The sequence below is a fragment of the Hylobates moloch genome, unplaced genomic scaffold, assembly GCF_009828535.3.
Source record: "Hylobates moloch isolate HMO894 unplaced genomic scaffold, HMol_V3 SCAFFOLD_18, whole genome shotgun sequence".
NCBI classification, from domain to species: Eukaryota; Metazoa; Chordata; class Mammalia; order Primates; family Hylobatidae; genus Hylobates; species Hylobates moloch.
In genome coordinates, this window is record NW_026652293.1 from 2,116,669 (window position 1) to 2,139,227 (window position 22,559).

At 39.0% G+C, this 22,559-nt stretch overlaps 2 protein-coding genes and 1 non-coding gene across 6 annotated transcripts in view; 1 reads left to right on the forward strand and 2 right to left on the reverse strand.

The window, feature by feature from the left end:
- DTL (denticleless E3 ubiquitin protein ligase homolog) overlaps positions 1–4,938 on the reverse strand; it is a 67,525-nt gene extending 62,587 nt beyond the window's left edge. For 2 of the 3 annotated variants that reach the window (XM_058430443.1, XM_032136487.2), the window contains exon 1: positions 4,621–4,938. In XM_058430443.1, coding sequence (XP_058286426.1) covers positions 4,621–4,672 — 52 coding nt within the window. In that variant the 5' untranslated portion in view covers positions 4,673–4,938. The other variant, XM_058430444.1, reaches the window with a different exon arrangement.
- Positions 4,939–5,005: 67 nt separating this feature from the next.
- INTS7 (integrator complex subunit 7) overlaps positions 5,006–22,559 on the forward strand; it is a 101,977-nt gene continuing 84,423 nt past the window's right edge. The window contains exons 1-4 of one of the 2 annotated variants that reach the window (XM_032136489.2): positions 5,037–5,075; positions 5,160–5,219; positions 20,124–20,253; positions 21,074–21,220. In XM_032136489.2, coding sequence (XP_031992380.1) covers positions 5,204–5,219; positions 20,124–20,253; positions 21,074–21,220 — 293 coding nt within the window. In that variant the 5' untranslated portion in view covers positions 5,037–5,075; positions 5,160–5,203. Of the gene's footprint in view, positions 5,220–20,123; positions 20,254–21,073; positions 21,221–22,559 lie in introns of both variants that reach the window. The other variant, XM_032136488.2, reaches the window with a different exon arrangement.
- Positions 15,654–15,775, reverse strand: LOC116458162 (small nucleolar RNA SNORA26). Its single transcript, XR_004245228.1, has one exon. It is a non-coding gene; the product is annotated as a small nucleolar RNA SNORA26 (small nucleolar RNA).

Here is a 22,559-nt window from a genome sequence, read left to right on the forward strand (position 1 = left end):
AAGGGCCAAGTATAGTACAATGAGATATTCCGAGAGGCCACCTTCACATAACTTTTATTATAGAATATCGTTATAATTGTTCTCTGTTATTATTAGTTATTGTTAATCTCTTACTGTGCCTAAATTTAATCATAGGTATGTGTCTGTATAGTAAAAAACACAGCATACACAGGGTTGGGTCTTGGAACGTATCCTTCAAGGGTAAGGAGGTACTACTGTACTCAACTACGATATACAGTCATATGCCACGTAATGGCATTTTGGCCAAAGACAGACTGCATACACAATGGTAGTCTTACAAGATTATAATGGAGCTTAAAAATTCCTATCGTGTCTTAGTTTTTAATAAAAGGTTTGAAAAGTCAAGAAAAGAAAAACATTTAAAATTAAAAAAAACTTATAGACTAAGAATATGAAGAAATAAAATATTTTGTACAATTATATTTTGTGCTTTATGCTATCTGTTACCACAAGGGTCAAAAAGTTAAAAAATTTAAGATGTTTGTAAGTTTAAAAGTTACAGTAAGCTAAGGTTAATTTATTATTGAAGAAAGTATTTTTTAATCAACTTAATGCAGCCTAAGTATAGAGTGTTTATAAAGTCTACAGTAGTAAAATGTCCTAGGTCTTCATGCTGACTGACTACTCACTCACTGATTCACTCACAGCAACCCCCAGTCCTGCAGGCTCCCATTCATAGTAAGCACCCTCCACAGGTGTACCACTTTTTATCTTTTATATCCTATTTTTACTGAACCTTTTCTATGTTTAGATACACAAATACTTACCATTGTGTTACAGATGCCTACGGTATTCAATACAGTAATATGCAATACAGGTTTATAGCCTAGGAAAAATATATAGCTTAGGTGTGTAGTAGTTACACTATCTAGCTTTGTGTTAAGTATACTCTGTGATGTTTGCACAATGATAAAATCACCTAATGATGCATTTCTCAAAATGTTATCTCCATTTATAAGCAATTGGATGACTATATACGCGCATTTCTAAAACTCACCTGTCTGAAAAACCTGATGTCTCTGAGAAGGTTGAGGTACCACTTTTTCCCTTTCCCTTCATCACTTCCTTTCTTCCACTTTATAAAAGAAAGGCATTCCCGTGCCCCAATCTTAAACCTTGCACTGATCCAAAGAATAAAAACTTTTGGGTATCAAATGTTTTTAAATAAAAACAAATAAACTGGTGGAGCCTTAACTAAGAGATAATTAATTCCTTCAATAAAGGGACCATAAACACCCAAATTCATCTCTTTAAAAAGATATATTTCCAATAAAATTTTACTTTTGGTTAATAATTATCAAAATTGGTAATCTATATTGTTTTAATCAATCATATAGTACTAATAATTGAATTGAAAATTCAATCCATAAAGAAGTTTTAACACTTGGAGGCTTATGACAGAAAACAGCAATTTAAACACATTTTTTGACACAGAAGGGTATGACAGAGTGATCAGTAAAAGAGCTTTTCAAGCATAAAATTAAATTACATTAGGAGAAATTCTGTAGGAGAAATAAAATGGAAATCAATTCAAGAGGAAAAAGCAGCTATATGGAATGTCTAGCAGTTAAAGAGGAGTTTGTTCATATTTTTCTAAAAAATGGATGACGTGATTATCAAATCACTATAGTATTTAAATTATATTAGATACACTTAAAAGAGTGATATAGCATTTTTATTTTTAAAATGTCAATATTCCCAATATGGTCCGAAATTATATTCTTTGCATTTGTTTAAGTTTATAATAAAAACTTTTAGATATCAATTTAAAAATACACAGAAAATCAGATTTTCATTTTAGAAGGATCATTAGCAGCAATGTGGAGAATAAACCGAAGACAAACTAGGAGGCCATTTGGGAGACTTCTTACAATCCAGACAAGAAGGCATTATGGCCCAACCTAGGGAAATGGAATGGTAAAAATAGAACACATCCAGGATACAGTAAAGATGCATAATCATAACAGATAAAGAAGAGAGGATGGATTCAAGAGATTTTAAAGAAATGTTTTGAATGTGTAACTATGAGGAAGATGAAGAAGTCTTTAATTGACTCAGGTTTCTGGCAGGTTTAAATAATGAGGCCACTCCCTAAAATTGGTAATATTGCAGGTTTGGGGGAAAAGTTGAGTTCACTTTTGGGTATTTGAGTTTGAGATGCTTGTGGGATTGACTGTCTAGGTGATAATCAGCCCACACAGCTTTTATAGGAATGAATCTCAGGTACAGGAAGTCTTCCAATAACATAATTTTGTCCAATGTTATTTCCTCATACTGTTCGTGAGGAAAAAATCAATTCCTGTTTGAGGCCATTGGCTGTGTGGAGTTTGTACACGCTCTCCCCATGTTCATAGAGGTCTTCTCCAGGTACTCTGGTTTCCTCCCACATGCCAAAGATGTGTATGTTAGGTTCACTGGTGTGTCTACATGGTCCCAGTAGACAATGGGTGTGTGTGAGTGCTTCCTGTGATGAAATAGCGTCTGGTCTAGAGCTGGTTTCCACCTTGTACCATGAGCTGCCAGGATAGGCTCCAGGCACCCACAGGCCTGAGCTGGAATAAGTGTGTCAGAAAATGAATGAATACAAATAATTGTAAAATAAAAATGGGTAAACTTTACAATAATCATACAAATGAATGACAATAAACGATGTGGTATGAAAGGGCTCAGTGAATTGCCATATTTGTGATTGTTTTTGAACTGGGTGGTGGTAGGAGGTGCTCCTTCCAATTTTCACTTTGCAAACATTTACTCCTTGATTTAGCCCACCACCACTATGACCGAGGTCACTCACTGATACACCAAAACTTGGATAATTATCTCACTTGTTTTTATTAATCTTTCTCAAGTATATGTATAGCACATAATTATTTCAACATTTAATATTAAAAGTGCTTTGAGTCTTTCTTTAGAAGTTCGGTGGTGTTTGTGTGACCAAACTATGCCACTGGAACTTAATTCTTATTTATATCAAGTAGCCTATGGTAGAGTTGGTTTAGCTATACATTGTTTTGCCTAAAGTCACAGTTTCCAAGAGCCTATCTAGACATTAAGTGAGGACTTACTATATAAGAAATAGAAGGTTGTATGTACGTAGATGTGGAAGAAGCCCTGGTTATGGCTGTGATCATCCAAAGGAGTGGGCAGAAGAAGAAAAGGGGTCAAGGATGGAACACCAACACTGAAGAGGAAAGGAGATGATTCTATAGATTTCAGTGCGTAACATATAATAATGAATGAATTTCAGTGTCTATTACGTAACAACGAATGAGTACTTGTGAATAGGAAAGAGGGAAGGGAAAGGTAAACACATGGATAATTAGGAGAAAATCTGTCACAAAATAGAGGCTGAACAGCTCCCCCAGGACACACATATAGTAAGGTGTGGAGGTATAATAAAACCCAGGCAGTTTATCTTCAAAGACAGAGCTCTTAGCCACTGTGCGTACTGTCACTCTTAAACAGAGGACAAAGAAGTTACTCAAACAAGGTCCCAGAAGAGACAGAAAGAGGAGCATTTAAGTATAATTACAAAGATTATCTAAGAGGGAAATAAATAAGGATGGTATAAAGTTTCAGACTGCTAGCAGGAAGTTGAGGGACTACTTCTCAGTCTCTTTCTCAATATCATTTTCCTAGACTCATCCCTGAATATAAAAATTCCCTTCTCAGGTTCGTTTTCCACATGGTTTCAAGGGGAAAAAGAACCTCTGGCTATAGTCGACCTTCACATGAGTGAGATTTTATTTCTGTCCAAGGTTAGTCTGGGTAGTTAGCTCCCTTATCAGAAACTTACCAAAAAGTTTAAGTTGATGACATCCAAATCTAACCTCAAATCTCTTATTGCCAATGTTTTAGCGTAAGAAAATAAGTTAGATTTCTACATATTAACATGGGAATACGTTCAACTTATATCATTAAGTGAAAAAACAGACATTTTGATCCGATTTCTGAAAACAATAGATATCACCTCTAGCGTCAAAAACATCTGGAATAATATACTTCAGTCTATGAACAGGGGTCATCTCTGGCGGATGCGGTTACAGGCATCTTTCACTCTATAATTTAAATTTTTATGGCCATGTAGTAAACGGGGAAAAAAAGATTTTGATCCTGTTAAAAGCAGATATCCTGTCTTCTCTGCTTGACTGAGTTCCTTAACAGCGGGTCATATTCACTGGTATATACCTATAGCAAATAGCTGGGCTCACTAAGATTCTACAACAAACGAATGAATTAATCAATGATTATGAGTTTTGACCATCTCAAATAACTGTTGAGAGAAACATATACACACAAATGCATGCATTTTCCTGTTAACGCGCAATGGAGATGTAAGTTGTAAGGGGCCTTGGAAGGCAGTTATTTCGACGTCCCTGCCTACGTGACGATTTTAAAAGCCCGATTACGATTACAAGTGTCCCGAGGCGATGAAAGTACAGCTTTCTTCAGTAGTCCCCGCTAACACTAATTTACCCTTGCCATGGGAGAACTCAGAAGCTGAGTTCAGAATTGGAGTCGGCCCTGGTCGGAGGTGGCGTGTGTTTCGGGGGAGATGAATTCCGCCAGCTCCGAGCAGCGGTTGGGACCGTTACTCACCATTTCTCAGGACGCCAAGCTGGGGCTGGCGGAGCACCGAATTGAAGAGCATCAGGGCCGGAGGAAAAGGCTCAGCTGAGAGAAAAGTCGTAGAAATGCCTCCAAGTTCAGCAGAAATCGCAGCTTGCGCCTCTCACAACACAAATCGTTATCGCCTCCAACTCCCGCCACTGTAAGCCCCGGCCGCCAAACTCCGCGCCAAACTGACGTCACGCTCTCTGATTGGCTTCCGAGCGACGTCCGGGCGCCTCACAGTCATTTCCCCCGTAGGATCCCCGCCTCCTTTTCTCCCAGCCGCGGGAACCTGGAGGCCAAGAGCTCCTTGAGCGCCTGCGCAGAGGGCAGCAGAGGCGCAGACAAACCGCGGGGTGACCAGGGCGCATGCGTAACAGGGCTTGACAGCGCGCGGAAGAAAAACCAGCAAGAAGGCGGCCGAAGAAGATGGCGGTCCTGGGGTAGAGTTTGCAATCTTTCTGACTAGGCTAGTCGAGTAACTATTCGGGTCATGGCGTCAAACTCAACTAAGTCTTTCCTGGCAGATGCCGGCTATGGCGAACAGGAACTGGATGCCAACTCTGCCCTTATGGAATTGGACAAAGGTACTCGAAAGAGCGGGCTGAATGGGTGAAACGGGCGTGGGGGGAAGTGGCGCCACCAGGTGGTGGTAGCTTCGGGAGGAGACGGATAGGCGCATGCGCATGTCTTCGCTGGGTGGGGAGCGCCTGTGCTTTTGCTGGCGCGTGGGCTTTGACCCCTTCGGGAGGTTGCGGGAAATTTGCAGGATTGTCTGACTGGCCTTATACCGGCTAAACAAGTAGCGAGCTCTAGTGAGAGGCCCGTTTTGACCACTTGAGGGAGCAGTCCCCCGATTTTCTAAGCAGTGACAGTGGCTAGTTTCTAAGAAACACTACAAAGAAATTGTGAAATTGGTTTTCAGTCTGTTCGGTTGAGACCAGGTATTCATGAAATGTGCTGAATAGTAATCTTGCACCGACTTGACAGCGATTCATTTGATTTCCATAGCTCTGTTACCTGCGGGTTACAAGGCAGGCTAAACCTGGCCAAGACCATACAAAAAGCAAGGGCCCTGCTCATTCTCTGCGGACAAGTTCCAGGAGTTCTGTTTCCGTACAAGGGAGCAGCTTGGTGTGGAAGGAGCTTTGGGGTTACACTGAATTAAATTACAGTGCCGCTAATCTTATGATTAACTTCATCCAGCCTCGGTTTGTCGTCTGCAAAGTGGGTACAGTACCATTGAACCGGCAGAATTGTATTAAGTGACTTAATAGTATGCAAAAGAAGCATTTAGTAAATGCTGAAGAGATATACCTCCCTTCTTAGATATGGATATGGGAGGCAAGGTCGGAAATTTGTCAGTAAAGAACTCGACTAGTAATATGAAACCTTTGTTTCATATTAAGGATTTTTATTGTACGGGAAACATTTCGGCAGCTGGTATACAATTAAATCTTGATTAATTATAGCCAATATATAATGTTGGAGAACTGGACTAGAACTCAGAAGGATCTCTCTTTAAGTCCCCTTTGAGCCACTTCCCAGTTTTCTGAGTTGGACATGTCTGTTAACTTTTTTGGGACTCTTTTTCTGTTTATTTTTTAAACTGTTAATATTTTTAGTGGGTTAGTCTAAATAAGAGTTTCTCAGGCTCTTAAAAAAGCTTTTACCTTCTTTTGATAAACACAAAAATTTCACAACCCCCTGATGGGATATTCCTTTGGTTGAGTCTCAATATTTTTAGTGCACCCCCATCAACCAAGAAAATTATGTTGAACTTTTCTTTCTCTTACCAAATCTTTGGGGTTTTTCTCCTCTGAAAAATAAAACTATAATATTAAATGTGTTTTTCTTTTCTTTTTTTTTTGGAGACAGTGTTGCTCTGTTGCCCAGGCTAGAGTGCAGTGGCGCCATCTCGGCTCACTGCAACCTCCGCCTCCCGGGTTCAAACGATTCTCCTGCCTCAGCCTCCCGAGTAGCTGGAATTACAGGCGCCCGCCACCATGCCCGGCTAATTTTTGTATTTTTAGTATAGACGGGGTTTCACTATGTTGGCCAGGCTGGTCTCCAACTCCTGACCTCAGGTGATCCATCCGCCTTGGCCTTCCAAAGTGCTGGGATTTACAGGTATGAGCCATCGTGCCCGGCCTTAAGTGTGTTTTTCAAACACTTTCCTCCTCATTCTGATACATTTCTTTCTTATTCCTCAGTGAAAGTTACAGGTCAGGATAACATCTAATATCCCTACGAGTTCTAAGGACATTTTCTACCGTTCTGGTCCAGCTGAGCTTGTCCCATGCTGACAGTAGGATAGTGGTTGTGGAACAGGGATAAAGATGGGGCACTGAAGAGGAGTTTAGAATTGTTTAATTCCTCAAATTTTGCAGTTGTAAGGAAAAAAAACCACAATTTTTCCTTTTTAAAGAAGAGTTGAAATGAAAATATTTTATGTCTGTAAGAAAGAAATAGGTGTCAATCTTAGACACAGAGTAAGTGATCATTTTCACTCCTCCCAGCAATGCCTGGCGTATTTTACAGATGAATCTCAGGTTCAGAAAGATGACTTGTTCTTTTTCATCTCATCTATAGTACCTTTTAAAGCTGTTAGGAAATTAAGTTATAGAAATAGCCAGTTTCATTCTGAATATAATTGAGTATTTTAAATATTGAGTCATTTCATCTTGTACCTGTTAAAGTATTTCTGTTTTGTGAGCTAAAGGTCAGAAGGCTACAAGTTCCAACTCTTTTTTCGTTCCCAAACTCCAAGGAATACTGTTTCTGAAATATCTCCCCCACCTCAGCATACACACACAGACACATGACTTATTTGATCAGGCTTTGTACTAGGAACATGGCAGTTAATGAAATAAAACAAAACTCTTGCCCCTATAGATCTTACATTCTAGATAGCAGATGCGGACACTCAGCAAATATAGCAAACGTGACAGTTAGTGATACATATTATAAAGGAAAATGAAGCAATGAAAGGGACTGGAGAAAACCGATCTGGGGCTGGAGCTGATTTCTTATTTTATGAAGGATAGGCAAGAAAGACCTCCTCAATCAAGTGGAGGAACAACAAGTACAAAGGCCCTGAGGTAGACGCCTCCTTTGCATGCAGTTATCTGGAGCAAAGTAAGAGGCAATGAGTATAGAAAGATAACCAGAGTCAGTCGGGCACAGTGGTTCACGCCTGTAATCCCAGCACTTTGGGAGGCCGAGGCGGGCGGATCACGAAGTCAGGAGATCGAGACCATCCTGGCTAACATGGTGAAACCCTGTCTCTACTAAACAAAATACAAAAAATTAGCCGGGCCTGGTAGTGGGTGCCTGTAGTTCCAGCTACTCGGGAGGCTGAGGCAGGAGAATGGTGTGAACCCGGGAGGCGGAGCTTCCAGTGAGCCAAGATCACACCACCGCACTCCAGCCTGGGCAACAGAGCAAGACTCTGTCTCAAAAAGAAAAAAAAAAAAAAAAAAGAAAGATAACCAGAGTCCCTTTCAGGTAGGGCCACGCAAGCCATCAAAAGGACTGGCTTTCATTCTGAATGAGAAAGGAAACCATGGAGGATTTTCAGCAGGTGTGTGACATGATCTGACTTTCCTTTGAAAAGTATCAGTCTGGCTACTGTGTTGAGAATAGACTGAAGTGGGGAGGGTCAGGGACCCAAGTAGGGAGACCAATGAGGAGGCAACTATAACAATCCAGGGAAAAGAAAATAGTGGCTTAGACCAAGGTGGTGACACTGAAAATGTGTGAAGTCCTGAGATTCTGGATATACTTTCTTTTTTTTTTTTTTTTTTTTTTTTGAGAGAGTTTGTGGTTTTGCCCCCGGGGTGGGGTGCGTGGGCACCATCTGGGCTCACTGCAAGCTCTTTTTTTTTTTTTTTTTTTTTGAGACAGAGTCTGGCTGTGTCGCCCAGGCTGGAGTGCAGTGGCACCATCTCGGCTCACTGCAAGCTCCGCCTCCCAGGTTCACGCCATTCTCCTGCCTCAGCCTCCCGAGTAGCTGGGACTACAGGCGCCCGCCACCACACCCTGCTAATTTTTTTTTTGTATTTTTAGTAGAGACGGGGTTTCACTATATTGGCCAGGATGGTCTCGAACTCCTGACCTCGTGATCCGCCCACCTCGGCCTCCCAAAGTGCTAGGATTACAGGCTTGAGCCACCGCGCCCGGCTTCTGGATATACTTTCAAGGTAGAGCCAACAAGATTTGCTAATGGATTAGATGAGGATATAAGAGTAAGTGGTCGCCGGGCGCGGTGGCTCACGCCTGTAATCCCAGCACTTTGGGAGGCCGAGGCGGGCGGATCACAAGGTCAGGAGATCGAGACCATCCTGGCTAACACGGTGAAACCCCATCTCTACTAAAAATACAAAAAAAATTAGCCGGGCGTGATGGCAGGCGCCTGTAGTCCCAGCTACGCGGGAGGCTGAGGCAGGAGAATGGCATGAACCCGGGAGGCGGAGCTTGCAGTGAGCCGAGATCGTGCCACTGCACTCCAGCCTGGGCAACAGAGCAAGACTCCGTCTCAAAAAAAAAAAAAAAAAAAATAAGAGTAAGTGGTCAAGAGGTTTTTGGTCTGAGCTACTCGGAGGATGTATGTATTGTTGTTTACTGAAATCAAATCAGTTTGGGTCATCTTAAATTTGAGATGTCTTTTAGACATCCAAATGGAGATGAGTAGGCAGTTAGGCATAAGATGTAACCTTTGAACGCTATTTTAAAGAAATATTTTGTGGCACTGGTGTCCTTAGAAACACACTCGGGAAATGCTGCCATTCATAATCTGTTATATATTTATAACTGCTGTACTTTATTCTGAGCCTTTTGAGCAAGCATTGGCGGTAAGCTGATTGTTTCTGATCTCTATAGGAATAAGTGAATACTATTTTGAAGCTGACTCAATTCCATTACTTTAGGATGTAGTTAATAACAGGAAAATCATCCTTCATATGATAGCCGTTCATTTACTCAAAAGATATTTACTGACCACCTGCATTGTCTCAGGCTCTGTACTCAGACTAGGGGCTATATTGGCAAACGACATCTTTAAGGAGCTTGCATACAAATGTAAGGAGATGGACAATGCTAGATCAAATGTGGCACCGTTAGTCAGGACAAGAAGTTGGATTTTGTGCAGAGTGCAACGGGAAGGCATTGAAAGTTGTAGGCTGATGGCCATGCTAACTGAGCTTCTGTAAGACTGAGCATACACAAGCAGAATTAAGTGTCATAATCAAATACATTACAGCTTATGTTTATCTGACACATTTCATGATAAAATCATTACTATACATAATTGGCAATATAAAGGATGCATCTCACAAAAATTAGTGTAACTTTTTCACTAATATAATTTCTTAGTCTAAACATTTTTAGATCAACTGGTGGAAGGTTATCCTGATGATTTGAGAAAACTTATGCAAGATCTCCTTCCCCCTGGGAAGAGAGGAGTCTCTTAAATGACGTTATTCAGCCTATCTGCCTTCTGCAATGTTGACCTTGGAAAGGATGAGGTGAAAGCAATGGGGAAGAGAGCGGTGACTCATTCCCTTTCTCGCAGCTGATGTAATGGGAAGGAAGGAAATATAGAGGATAGATTTGTTCCTAAAGGTGCTGGTGAACGTAATGCTGTGTGAAAAAGCTTGATGGCGTGCTTAATGAAAAATTTAGTTATGAAATAGAGAAATGATGTGAATCAGGACAACTGTCTCTACGCTCTAATTTCCCCCTTAGACGCTGTCACCTCACCTGTATTCCAAAATACCTGAATTCTCAGACCATCAAAAAAGATTGTCAAAAAAGACCACAGATTGCTTTTACATTATTGATATGGCTCAGATGTCATTGGTGTTTCAGTAAACAAATATGAGGCCTTTGGGGAAATATCTTCATAGGCCCTCCTCTAGAGAAAGGCCTCAGCAGCCAGATTTGTTCCAGGTGACTAATTCCATACCGTAGCTGATTGATTCAGAAGTAGGCATGTGACCCGCACTGACTCAGATTCTTTCTCCCTGAGAATCTCTGCTGCCAGACCACACTTAGTCTGAGAGTGTTAAGAAGCGGACCTATAAAATCATGTAGAATTAGGCTGGGCGCAGTGGCTCACACCTGTCATCCTAGCACTTTGGGAGGCCGAGGCGGGCGGATCACCTGAGGTCAGGAGTTCGAGACCAGCCTGCCCAAGATGGTGAAATCCCATCTCTACTAAAAATGCAAAAATTAGCCAGGGGTGGTGGCAGGCACCTGTAATCCCAGCTACTCAGGAGGCTGAGACAGGAGAGTCACTTGAACCCAGGAGGCAGAGGTTGCAGTAAGCTGAGATCACGCCATTGCACTCCAGCCTGGGCGACAAGAATGAAACTCCATCTCAAAAAAAAAAAAAAAAATCATGTAGAATTGAAGCTGAGGTGAGACTCTGGACAACTTAATGCAACATAAAAACCAGCAGCCTGGTTGGTAATTCCTTGATGGGCTATGAACTAATCCAAAAATTCAAGTTTTTACTGAAACCCACGGACTCATTCTTACATATAACTAACATTTACTGTCTTGGAATTTGCAAAGTAGGTTATTAAATAGTCCTAGAAGTTGGTATTCATAAACTCAAATTTGTTTAGAATTCTAGATTAGTATTCTCATGTGCATACTGGATGACGTTGCATACATCTTGCCATGTACATTTACAGACATTTTCTGAAATTTGAGGGATGGATGCTGCCTTACTAATGCATCATTAGTTTTCACTGTCATTTTACTTGTTTCTATTTCTGCTTTTTAAGTGTAAAAATTGGCTTTGCCATCAATTTTTTAAGCTGTGGGTTTTATGCTTGTGTTCATATTTCTACCCGTGCCCCCCCACACACCTTTTATTAACATATAGATTTTAAGGTATGTTTGTGTTATGGTTCAATTTTGAATCATCCTCATCTCTTAGCTAAAGCAAATGTATGTCACAAATTCTCCTAAATTGTGTTTGGTAATGCTTTATTTGTGGTGTTCTTTGTAGTGGATGTTAGTTATGTTGATGGTTGCTTAATATATTTTGAACACTCTTTTTGTGCTTAAGGAATGTCCCATATCATGAACCTTGTCTTACCAAGGTAGAAGCAAAAACTTACTTCCTAGTTTCCCTTGCAAGAGTGCAGGATCTGACTTAGGCTCTGCCAGTCAGACACACTTCCTTCACACTGTCTGATTTAGAAGTTAGAGATGCAAGAAGGAAGAGTTGAAGTGTCCACTCACAGTTCTGCCATGGCAGCAGCAGTATTTCTAGTGTACAGTAGCAACAACAATGGCTACGCTATTCCTGGATGACAGCAGAGCTAATTGTTACATCTGGTGTTTCCTATCAAAGACAGGGTTCCTCCATCCAGTTGGTTAGGTAGTGTGGTATTAGGTGTTCCTTGAAATTTAGCCTTAAAAATGTTTCTTAAGCTTTTAATAAACTCATTTTCTGCCTCATAAGCCAGAGTTAGCTTCTGTTGCTTGCAGCTAAGAACTGCTGATAGATGCTACTTGGAGATTTGTGCTGTTTTGAAAACTTGATTAATGTATATCCCAAACCCCAAGTTTACCATAATTTATGGTATTCCCCTAATCTCCTAGAATTCGTCGCCTCAGAATTCTACCATTTAATCACTAATTTAAATGTCTCATTCTTGAATCTTAATCTCTTTCTTTCTAGTTGCTTGCTAGAGATGCATTTTAGCATAGTGGTTAGCACTATAGCCTCTGGAGCCACATTGCCAGAATTTGAATCCCAACTCTGTCATTTGTTAGCATTGTTGTTTCTTACACAAATTGCTTAACTCGTCTGTGCCTGTTTCCTCACTTTTCAAATGGGGAAAATAGTGGTACCTAATTTATGTGATTTTTAGTGAGACTTTAATACATGTAAAGTGCTTAAAGTGACTGCCACAGAATAAGCACTAAATGTGTATCATCATTATCATTATGATTAACTGCTATTTTGGCTAGTCTTTATTTTCATTCAGACCTCGGTATTTCACTTCTATACATTTCTGTACCTGTTTTACTTCTTTGTTCAGCTTAGATTTCATGGTCCCTCATTTTATTAACTTCATTTGCTTTCTTACCAGTACTTTAAATTCACATCCAAGGTTCCATTCTACTCACGTATCCCCAAAGGCAGTCAAAAATTGCTGCAGAAAGTCATACAATGGGGTACATGGCTATCATCATAAATGGGAGCCAAATCCACACTGACCTTCAACACGGACCTGCAGTACTGTAATGTTTCTGCAGTACTACTATGTTTCTTTGGTCAGACGCTTCTGCCTTCTTCAGTAAGATTTCAGATCTTTTACTTTTCTAAAACCAGAGATCCTGGGGTTTTATGTGAAGTGTGATTTGTAAAACTTGACAGTGTGTTCAAAACCTTTAAACACATTGTGCCTGTCAGATAAAAGCATTCTGAGGACCAAATTCAGCAGCCTAGTAGTTTTCTAACTCCAGTATAATCAGTGTGGGCAGGCTAGTCAAATAAGTTATCAAGTGGCTTGAGAATCTAGGTGCCGGCTGGGCGCAGTGGCTCACGCCTGGAATCCTAGTTCTTTGGGAGGCTGAGGCAGGAGGATCACCTGAGGTTGGGAGTTTGAGATCGGCCTGGCCAACATGGTGAAATCCTGTCTCTACTGAAAATAGAAAACTTAGCCAGGTGTGATGGTGCATGCCTATAATCCCAGCTATTCGGCAGGCTGAGTCACAAGAATCACTTGAACCTGGGGGGCAGAGGTTGCAGTGAGCTGAGATTGTGCCACTGCACTCCAGCCTGGGCAACAGAGTGAGACTGTCTCAAAAAAAAAAAAAAAGAAAAAAAAAAGGAATCTCGGTGCCAGCCTTTTCAAAGCAGTTAAACAGATGCCTGGGACTCTGCCCCATATATTTAGTAGGTTTGGAGTAAAACCCCTAGTAGATATTTTTCAAAAACTTAACAGATATTGCTGATGCAGAACCAAGCTGAAAACTACTAGCCTGGCAAAAAGCTCTGCACATTTTAAGTGCAAAATAATGTTAGAATAATGAATGCTTTACTGCTGCCAAATGAATTTTGAATGAATAAATGATTTTACAGCCTATTTTAGTTCCCCTGGTATACATGCATGTTGCAACTGAGTTAAGCACTGTTTAAGTCCAGGCACAGAAAAGGAAGAGAGATCTGTTTTTTTTTTTTTTTTGGTGGATACAAAATAAAATATAGGTATAGCAATCACATCCCTCCTTCTTAATCTTATCTCTAGGCTTACGGTAGTATTCTTATGATTAGCAGTCTTATGACTAGGGCATTCTTCCTGTAGCAAGCAATACAAATAAAATGTCTAGCCCCTCTTAGACTAGAACTGGAATGTGCTGAGCTCCTGTTTTCCAGTGCTTACAAAATTGGCCTAGAGCAAGCAAGATGAGTACCATACTACCCCAACCCAGGGCTGTTGCTAAGTAATAGGCCTTTAAAGCACTTTTTCCTTCTTTTTCGTCTTAGCTCCTATCCTTCGGAGCCAGCCTGACTTCTCACTACCTCTTTCCTAAGAAGGGCTCTTACATCAGAAAATACAGAAGAGATTTAATATTCTTTAGTTCATTTACCCCATGGTGTTGTTACAGAGGAGCGAGAGTCTACTTTATCTCAGAGAAAAAAGTTTGATGATATTAGATAAATCAAAACATTCTCTGGCTTCATTCAAAATAAACTTTGGTACATTTTAAATCAGCATGTTTAAACAAATCAATATGGTCTTTGGTTCTGTTTTTCAAGGGAAGATAAAACATGATTATATTCTGTCAAGGAGACTACCTGTACATAGGCTGTTTCCTACTATGCCTTTTTCATCTCAGCCAAGGTTAATTCATTATAAACAGAACTTTACCATCCTTTGTATCTAACTCAGCTACTGACAGTGAGAAGAAAATGAAACAATCCAATTACTGTGGATTTTTTCAACCCCTTTGCCAACACATATACATAAGCACACATCTCTGTTCCTTCTCTGTTTCTCTCACCTCCATCCTCAGCTATGTCTTTCCTCTTCTCTGCCCTGTGTGTCCGTTGACCCATTTTTCATATCAGGCTTTTAGAAAAGCCTTTAAGGCTACATGAGCCACACTGCCAGCTACTTAGAATTATCCCTTTCGGCGTTGTGTTTGATAGGAAAAGGATTTCTAGAGCTTCAGAGGCAGTTCTTTGTGTGTGTAAGAGGGTGAAGGGGAGGAGGGAGCAGATGAAGGAGGGATGTGTTGTATCTCGTTAGAAATGTTAATTAATTTTCCCATAGAAACTTTTATTATAAATGGTTATTAGGTTCCAGAGTACTATGAGTGCTGATAGTGCTATTATTTTCCTATGAGGAAATAATGTTCTAAGTACTGAATAACTAACATGAGTGCATTGCAGAACATCGCCCATTAGTAAATGATAGAAATTACCTATGCAGTTTCACTTTGTGGTTGTCTTGTGTATGAAACATTGTGGCAACTAGGAAAAGCCTTCAGATTTCCTTTGTCTTTTTGTTTTTTTTGGAGACAGGGTCTCTCACCCAGGCTGGAGTGCAGTGGCACGATATTGGCTCACTGCAACCTCCGCCTCCTGAGTTAAAGCAATTCCCATGCCTCAGCCTCCCTAGTAGCTGTGATTACAGGTGCCTGCCATCCCGCTGGGCTAATTTTTGTATTTATTTATTTTTTTTTAAAGTAGAAACGGGGTTTTACCATGTTGCCCAGGCTGGTCTTGAACTCCTGGCCTCAGGTGATCTGCCAGCCTCGGCCTCCCAAAGTGCTGGGATTACAGGTGTGAGCCACTGTGCCTGGCCTCCTTTGTTGTTTTTTTTAAGACTAATCAAAGGTTACTGGACAGAGATATTCTAAGATACTTATTCCTGTGAGGATATAATCAGCATTTTGTGACTGGTAAAATACTAAACAGAGACATTTGAAATTGATGCTGTTAAATCCTTACCAAGCTATTCATTCTTACTGAATTTTTTTTTTCCTGGTTCAGCTGTGACTCCAGGCAGGATCCAGAGAGGAGTTTTCCAGTCTCTTCTCTGGGTTTTGTAGAGACTTACTTTATCCTTCTATGTTAGCTTCTTCAAGCACTACATCAACCTTAAAAGGGCACAGGAAAGGGCAAATTCTTAATGAAATTTTTAGAAAATTGAATATTAACTCGTTTTTTGTTGGTTGGGTTTTTTTTAAATTTTTAAAAAATCAGATTTAGTGAGGTATAATTTGTATCAGATAAAATTCACCAAATGTATGCAGTCATGAAACCATGACCATAGTCAAGACATATAATATTTCCTTTACCCCAAAAACTTTCCTTGTGCCCCTGTGCAGTCAGTTCCCTCTCTCTAGCTCCTGGCTACCACCAATCTGTTTTTTGTCCCTGTAGTTTTGCCTCTTCCAGAATGTCATATAAAATAGAATCATACAGTAGGTAAGTGTAGTCTTTCAGGTCTGGCTTCTTTCACTCAGCATAATGATTTTGAGGTTGTTTTATGTGGTTATAATAAGGTATGATTTCACAAATCACGCAGTTTATTACCATACAGAAAGAATTTTCCCTGCATTTTTCACAATGTTTAGAGAGGGAGAATAACAAGAACACATCTCACAGGGAACACATTTGATAGACAAAGTCCAGAAACCACATGTGAGTGAATACTAGTTTCATTTAGAGTCAAATTAGTAAAGTCTAATTGCGCATTTAGGATGGAAACAGGCCTCTGTGAATGTAAAGTCTAATTGAAGTTTGAGGTGTACCTTTCTATGAGATGTTCTCTGGAGAGATGATCTGACCAACACTGGAGATCCATGATGACAAGATTTTCAATGCTAGGAGCCATGTCTTCGGGGAGGGAGATTACACTCCATGTTCTTATCAGAGCAGAACATTTCACTCACAGTAGCAGACTATGTGTTTGTAATCATTTCAAAGCTGCACAACAGAGATCCACCTTTGTTGTTGTATGCATCAGTAACTGGTTCCTTTTTTATTGCTGAGTAGTAGTTCCTTGTATGGATATACCACAATTTGTTTATTCATTCACTAGTTGATTAACATATGTGTTTCCAGTTTGGGGCTATTAATGAATAAAGCTGCTGTGAATATTTGCATACAGATTTTTGTGTGGACATGTTTTCATTTCATTTGGGTAAATAGCTAAAAATAGCATTGCTATGTATATAGTATGTTTACCTGTATTAAGAAAAACCAAACAAAAAATAAAATGCCTAGGAATACATCTAACCAAGGAGGTGAAAGATCTCTACACGGAGAACTACAAAACACTACCAAAAGGAATCCTAGGTGACACAAATGGAAAAACATTCCATGCCCATGGATTGGAAGAATCAATATCATTAAAATGGCCAAACTGCCCAAAGCAATCTACAGAATGCTATTACTATCAAACTATCAACGTCATTTTTGACAGAATTAGAAAAAAAAAAAAAACTCTTCTAAAATTCATATGGAACCAAAAAAGAGCATAAATAGCCAAACAAATCCTAAGCAAAATAACAAAACTGAAGGCATCAATTACCCAATTTCAAACTATTTTGTAAGGCCACAGTAACCAAAACAGCATGGTACTGGTACACACACAGTCACATTAACAGCAGAATAGAGAACCCAGAGATAAAGCTGCACACCTACGGCCATCTGATCTTCAACAAAGTTGATAAAAATAAGCAATGGGAAAAGGACTCCCTATGCAATAAATGGTACAGGGATAGCTGGCTAGCCCTATGCAGAAGAATGAAACTGGACCCCTACCTTTCACCATATACAAAAATTAACTCAAGGTGGATTAAATATTCAAATGTAAGACCTCAAACTGTAAGAATCCTAGAAGAAAATCAGCCTTGGGAAAGAATTTGACTAAATCCTCAAAAGCAATTGCAACAAAACCAAAAATTGACAAGTGGGACCTAATAAAGCAAAAGAGCACCTGCACAGCAAAAGAAACTATCAACAGAGTAAACAGCCTACAGAATGGGAGAAAATATTTGCAAACTATGCATGTGACAAAGGTGTAATATCTAGAGTCTATAAGGGACTTAAACAATTCAACAAGCAAAAACCAAATAACCGTATTAAAAAGTGGGCAAAGGACATGAAAAGGCATTCTCAAAAGAAGACATACAAGCAGTCAACAAACATGAAAAAAATGCCTAGCTTCAGTAATCATCAGAGAAATGTAAATTAAAACCATAGTGAGATACCATCTCACACCAGTCAAAATGGCTATTATTGAAAAGTCAAAAAATAACATGCTAGTGAGGCTGTTAAAAAAAGGGAATGCTTATATATACACTGTTAGTGGGAATATAAATTAGTTGAGCCAGTGTAGAAAGCAGTTTGGAGATTTCTCGAAGAACTTAGAACTGCCATTCAACCCAGTAATCCCATTACTGGATATATACCCAAAGGAAAATAAATCATTCTGCCCAAAAGACACATGTACTCATATGTTTATCCCAGCACTGTTAACAATAGCAAAGATGTGGAATCAACCTAGATGCCTGTCAATCATGGATTGGATAAAGAAAATGTGGTACATGTACACCATGGAATTCTATGCAGCCATAAAAAAGAATGAAAACATGTCTTTTGCAGCAACATAGATGCAGCTGGAGGCCATTACCCTAAGCAGATTAATGAAGGAACAGAAAACCAAATACTGTAGGTTCTCACTTATAAGTGGGAGCTAAGCATTGGGTACACGTGGACATAAAGAGAGGAACAGTAGACACTGCAGACTCTTAAAAGTAGGGAGGGAGGGAGGGAGAGGGGAAGAGTTGAAAAACTGCTTATTGGGTACTATGGTCACTACGTGGGTAATGGGATCATTCGTACCCCAAACTTCAGCGTCTCACAGTATACCCATTAGCAAACTTGCACATGTACTCCCTGAATCTAAAATAAAAGAAAAATGAAAAGTAAAGGGAAGAGTCAGAGGGTTGTCAAAAGAGCTGTACAGTTTTACTTTCCCACTAACAATGTATGAGAGTTATAGTTACCCCATATCCTCATTAGCACTTGACATTGTTGGTCTTTGTAAAGTTTTTGCCATTCTAGTGAATGTGTAATGGTATCTTATTGGAGTTTTAAATCGTCATTTCCCTGATGACACTGTTGAGCATCTGTTCATGTGCTTATATTTGCCATCCATATTTCTTCCTCAATGAAATTTCTCTTCAATTCTTGTCCATTTAAAAAGTTGGTTTGTATTATGGAGTTACAACAACTGGGGATGAAGTCCTTTATCACATACATGTTTTGTAAATGTTTTCTTTCAGCATGTGGTTGTCTTTTCATCCTCTTAACAGTGTCTTTTGAGCAGCAGAAGTTTTAAATTTTGATGGAATTTAACTTACCACTTTTTTATTTTATGGTTTATGCCTTTTGTTTTATCTAAGAATTCTTTGCCTAACCCAGGCTCATAAAAATTGTCTTTATGTCTTCTTCTACATAGTTTATAATTTTAGCTCTTACACTGAGGTCTGTGGTTCATTTTGAGTTAATTTTTGTGTATGATGCAAGTTAAGGGTGGAGGTTATTTCTTTTTGCTTATGCTTATCTAGTTTTTCCAGAATCACATGTTTCAAAGGTTATTCTTTCCACACTGAATTATGTTGGTACCTTTGTTAGATCATTGATTTGAGAACTTTCTTCTTTCTTAATATAAGCCTTCAATGTTATAAATGTTCCTTGAAGCACTACTCTAGTTGTATCCCATAGATCGTGCTTTTATTTTCATTCAGTTCAAAATATTTTTCCAATTTGTTCTTTTCAGCTCTGGGTTATTTATTTATTTGTTATTTAAAAAATATTTTTTGGGATGGGGTCTTGCACTGCTGCCCAGGCTGGAGCCCAGTGACACAATCACAATTCACTGCAGCTTCAACCTCCCAGGCTCAAGTGATTCGTCCACCTCAGCCTCCTCAGTAGCTGGGTTCACAGGCACACACCACCACACTTGGATTTTTTTTTTTTTTTTAGAGATGTGGTCTTACTGGTGTTGTTCAGGCTGGTCATGAACTCCTGAGCTCAAGCAGTCCTCCTTTTCTCAGCCTTCCAAAGTGTTGAGATTACAAGCATGAGCCACCTATGGGTTAAACGTGCTTTTTTTTTTCTTATTTCTAATTCCATGTGGTCAGAAAACATACATTGTATAATTTCAGTCCTTTTAAATGTGTTGAGATTTATTTTATGGCTTTGAATATTCTTAACTCTTACCTTAAAAAAATTTTTTTTCATTATTATGTATCTAAAAGTAGCAATTTCCAGATTACTATTTCAATATACCATTTTTACTTTTAAAAGGGTAGTGAATTATACTTTACCTGCTTCTTAAGAATGATTATTTCTTTACTATCTAGTAAATTATATTTGCTATTTTTGCTTTGTAGCCACAAATATGCAAACTGTTCTTCCCTCTCTGTGCTTTTTTTTTCCATAGGTCTAAGATCTGGCAAACTTGGTGAACAATGTGAAGCAGTTGTTCGCTTTCCCAGACTTTTTCAGAAGTATCCATTCCCTATTCTTATCAATTCTGCATTCCTAAAGTTAGCTGATGTTTTCAGAGTTGGGTAAGTCTTTTTAAAGCCTCAATGTCCTAAAGTACTTTGTTCATATTTCTTGTTTTATATTGTGGTCTTTTTCTTTTTGCCTTTTAGGACTTCCACCTGGTTAGTTACCATTAGTGGACACACATGACTGTGTGCAGCACATCAGTGTGAGATTTAATGACATTTAAAGCAAAAATGAAGAGTGTAATTTAGACAATACTTATTTCTTTGGAGAACAGAATAAAATTAAGACAACCTTAATATTTTACTGTATACTTCAGGAAAATCTGTGGCTTTGTACAGATTGTTTTTGAGAAGTTTCTGATTTAATTTAAGAATTTATTTTATAGCATGAGATGCATGTCTGTGAAGCACCTGAAACATGTAAGCACTGAATACATGCCTGTTTGCTTTTTCTCCCCCCGACCATTCCATCTTCTGCTGCTTTCTGCCATTCTCCATGCACTCGTGCTCATATGCACCCAATACCACACTAGAAGGAGAAAAGAAGTTGTGGAATAAGCCCAAGAGAAGAGAAAGACCTTCTGACTTCCTGGCCTTGGTTATAATATAGTTTGAGGAGATTTAGTTCTGCTCTAGGTCTTCTTGTGTCACTGCCATTTTGGTGTCTTGCAGCAAGACTATAGCATAGCTAACTGCTTATGCTTCGTGTCCACCTAAAGTACAAACTTTAAGTAACTCCTTTAGTAGTGAAACAAATAGTTAAGATTGAAAAATATTTGTGTGTTGCTAAAATTTAATATTATTAGTGTTGCTTTGGTTCCTAATTAAATATTACTTTCTAAAGTGACCTAATTTATTTTATTTCTGGTTTTTCTAGAAATAATTTCCTGAGGCTGTGTGTTCTTAAAGTTACCCAACAAAGTGAGAAACATTTGGAGAAGATTCTAAATGTGGATGAATTTGTGAAGAGAATTTTTTCTGTGATTCATAGTAATGACCCTGTGGCAAGAGCCATCACCCTCCGGTATACCGTGTTATAATAATTCACTATAAGATTATTCAAATTGTAATTATGTACAAAAAAGGCAGTACATTTACATTTTTCATTTTGAATATTAGGAGTTGTTTTTTGACTAAGAGTCAAGGCAAAACTGTGATAACCATCCTAATCTGCAAATGCTTTTTAGTTAACATCTGTGTTAACTGTTTTGGTTATAAATTGTTGCCTAACTTGTGTTTGAAATGCGTCTCTATGTAGGTAGGTGTTCTGATCAAATAACTTGGTGGATCTCAATATAGCTTTGCCTCAGCACATTTTGAGCTTTGCGTTACTGCCCTTGTCCTTAATGTTTTCTGTCAGTTTTCTATATTCTTCCTTGATTATGTGATCGTTTTTAATGTGACAAATCATATTTGATTTCATTGGAGAACATCAGATATAGCCACTATAGTTTCTTTAGCTTTTTCTTTTCTTTCTTGGCATATTTTAAAAAATTATTTGTTAGAATTTCATTTTGTAAGCCTTATATCCAGTTCGAACCATATTCTCTTTTTAGCTCTGCCATTTATAGTATCATATCTATAACTTTTTATATCTTTTGAAATTCACTTTCCTAAATTATAGGGTTCATTTCTGACCTAGCCTGCCCAGACAGTCTTCTTTTTAACCAGGAAGTTCGGGATGTCACATCTTCCCTATGTGTCCTTTTTTCCACACCAGGAATCAGTTCTTCCTTCTTGTTCAGAATTTAGTGCTTTTGTCATTTCTTTGCCTTTTGAGTGATTAAATTGTGAGTAGTATGTGATATTTTAAAGTCAGTTCATTGATTTTCATCCTTTGAAAACTATATTCAATATAATTTATGTATGTATGTATGTATTTATTTATTTATTGAGATGGAGTCTTGCTCTGTCGCCCAGGCTGGAGTGCAGTGGCGTGATCTTGGCTCACTGCAACCTCTGCCTCCTGGGTTCAGGCAGTTCTCCTGCCTCAGCCTCCCGAGTAGCTGGGATTGTAGGTGCCCGCCACCACACTCAGCTATCTTTTTTTACTTTTAGTAGAGACAGCATTTCACCATGTTGGCCGGGCTGGTCTTGAACTCCTGACCTCAGGTGATCTGCCCGCTTCGGCCTCCCATATTGTTGGGATTACAGGCATGAGCCACTGCACCTGGCCCAGAATTTAAATTTAAGATATTTTTACCCTTTACTTCAGCAAATATACCTATAGGAATTTTTTTAATGAATCATTTTTAAAAGTTGGTGAATATATGTATATAGATGATTATAGTATCATTTTTGTAGATTGAAAAATTGGGGAAAAATCAACATGGGAATAGCTATTGTGAACTACTGTATAACTT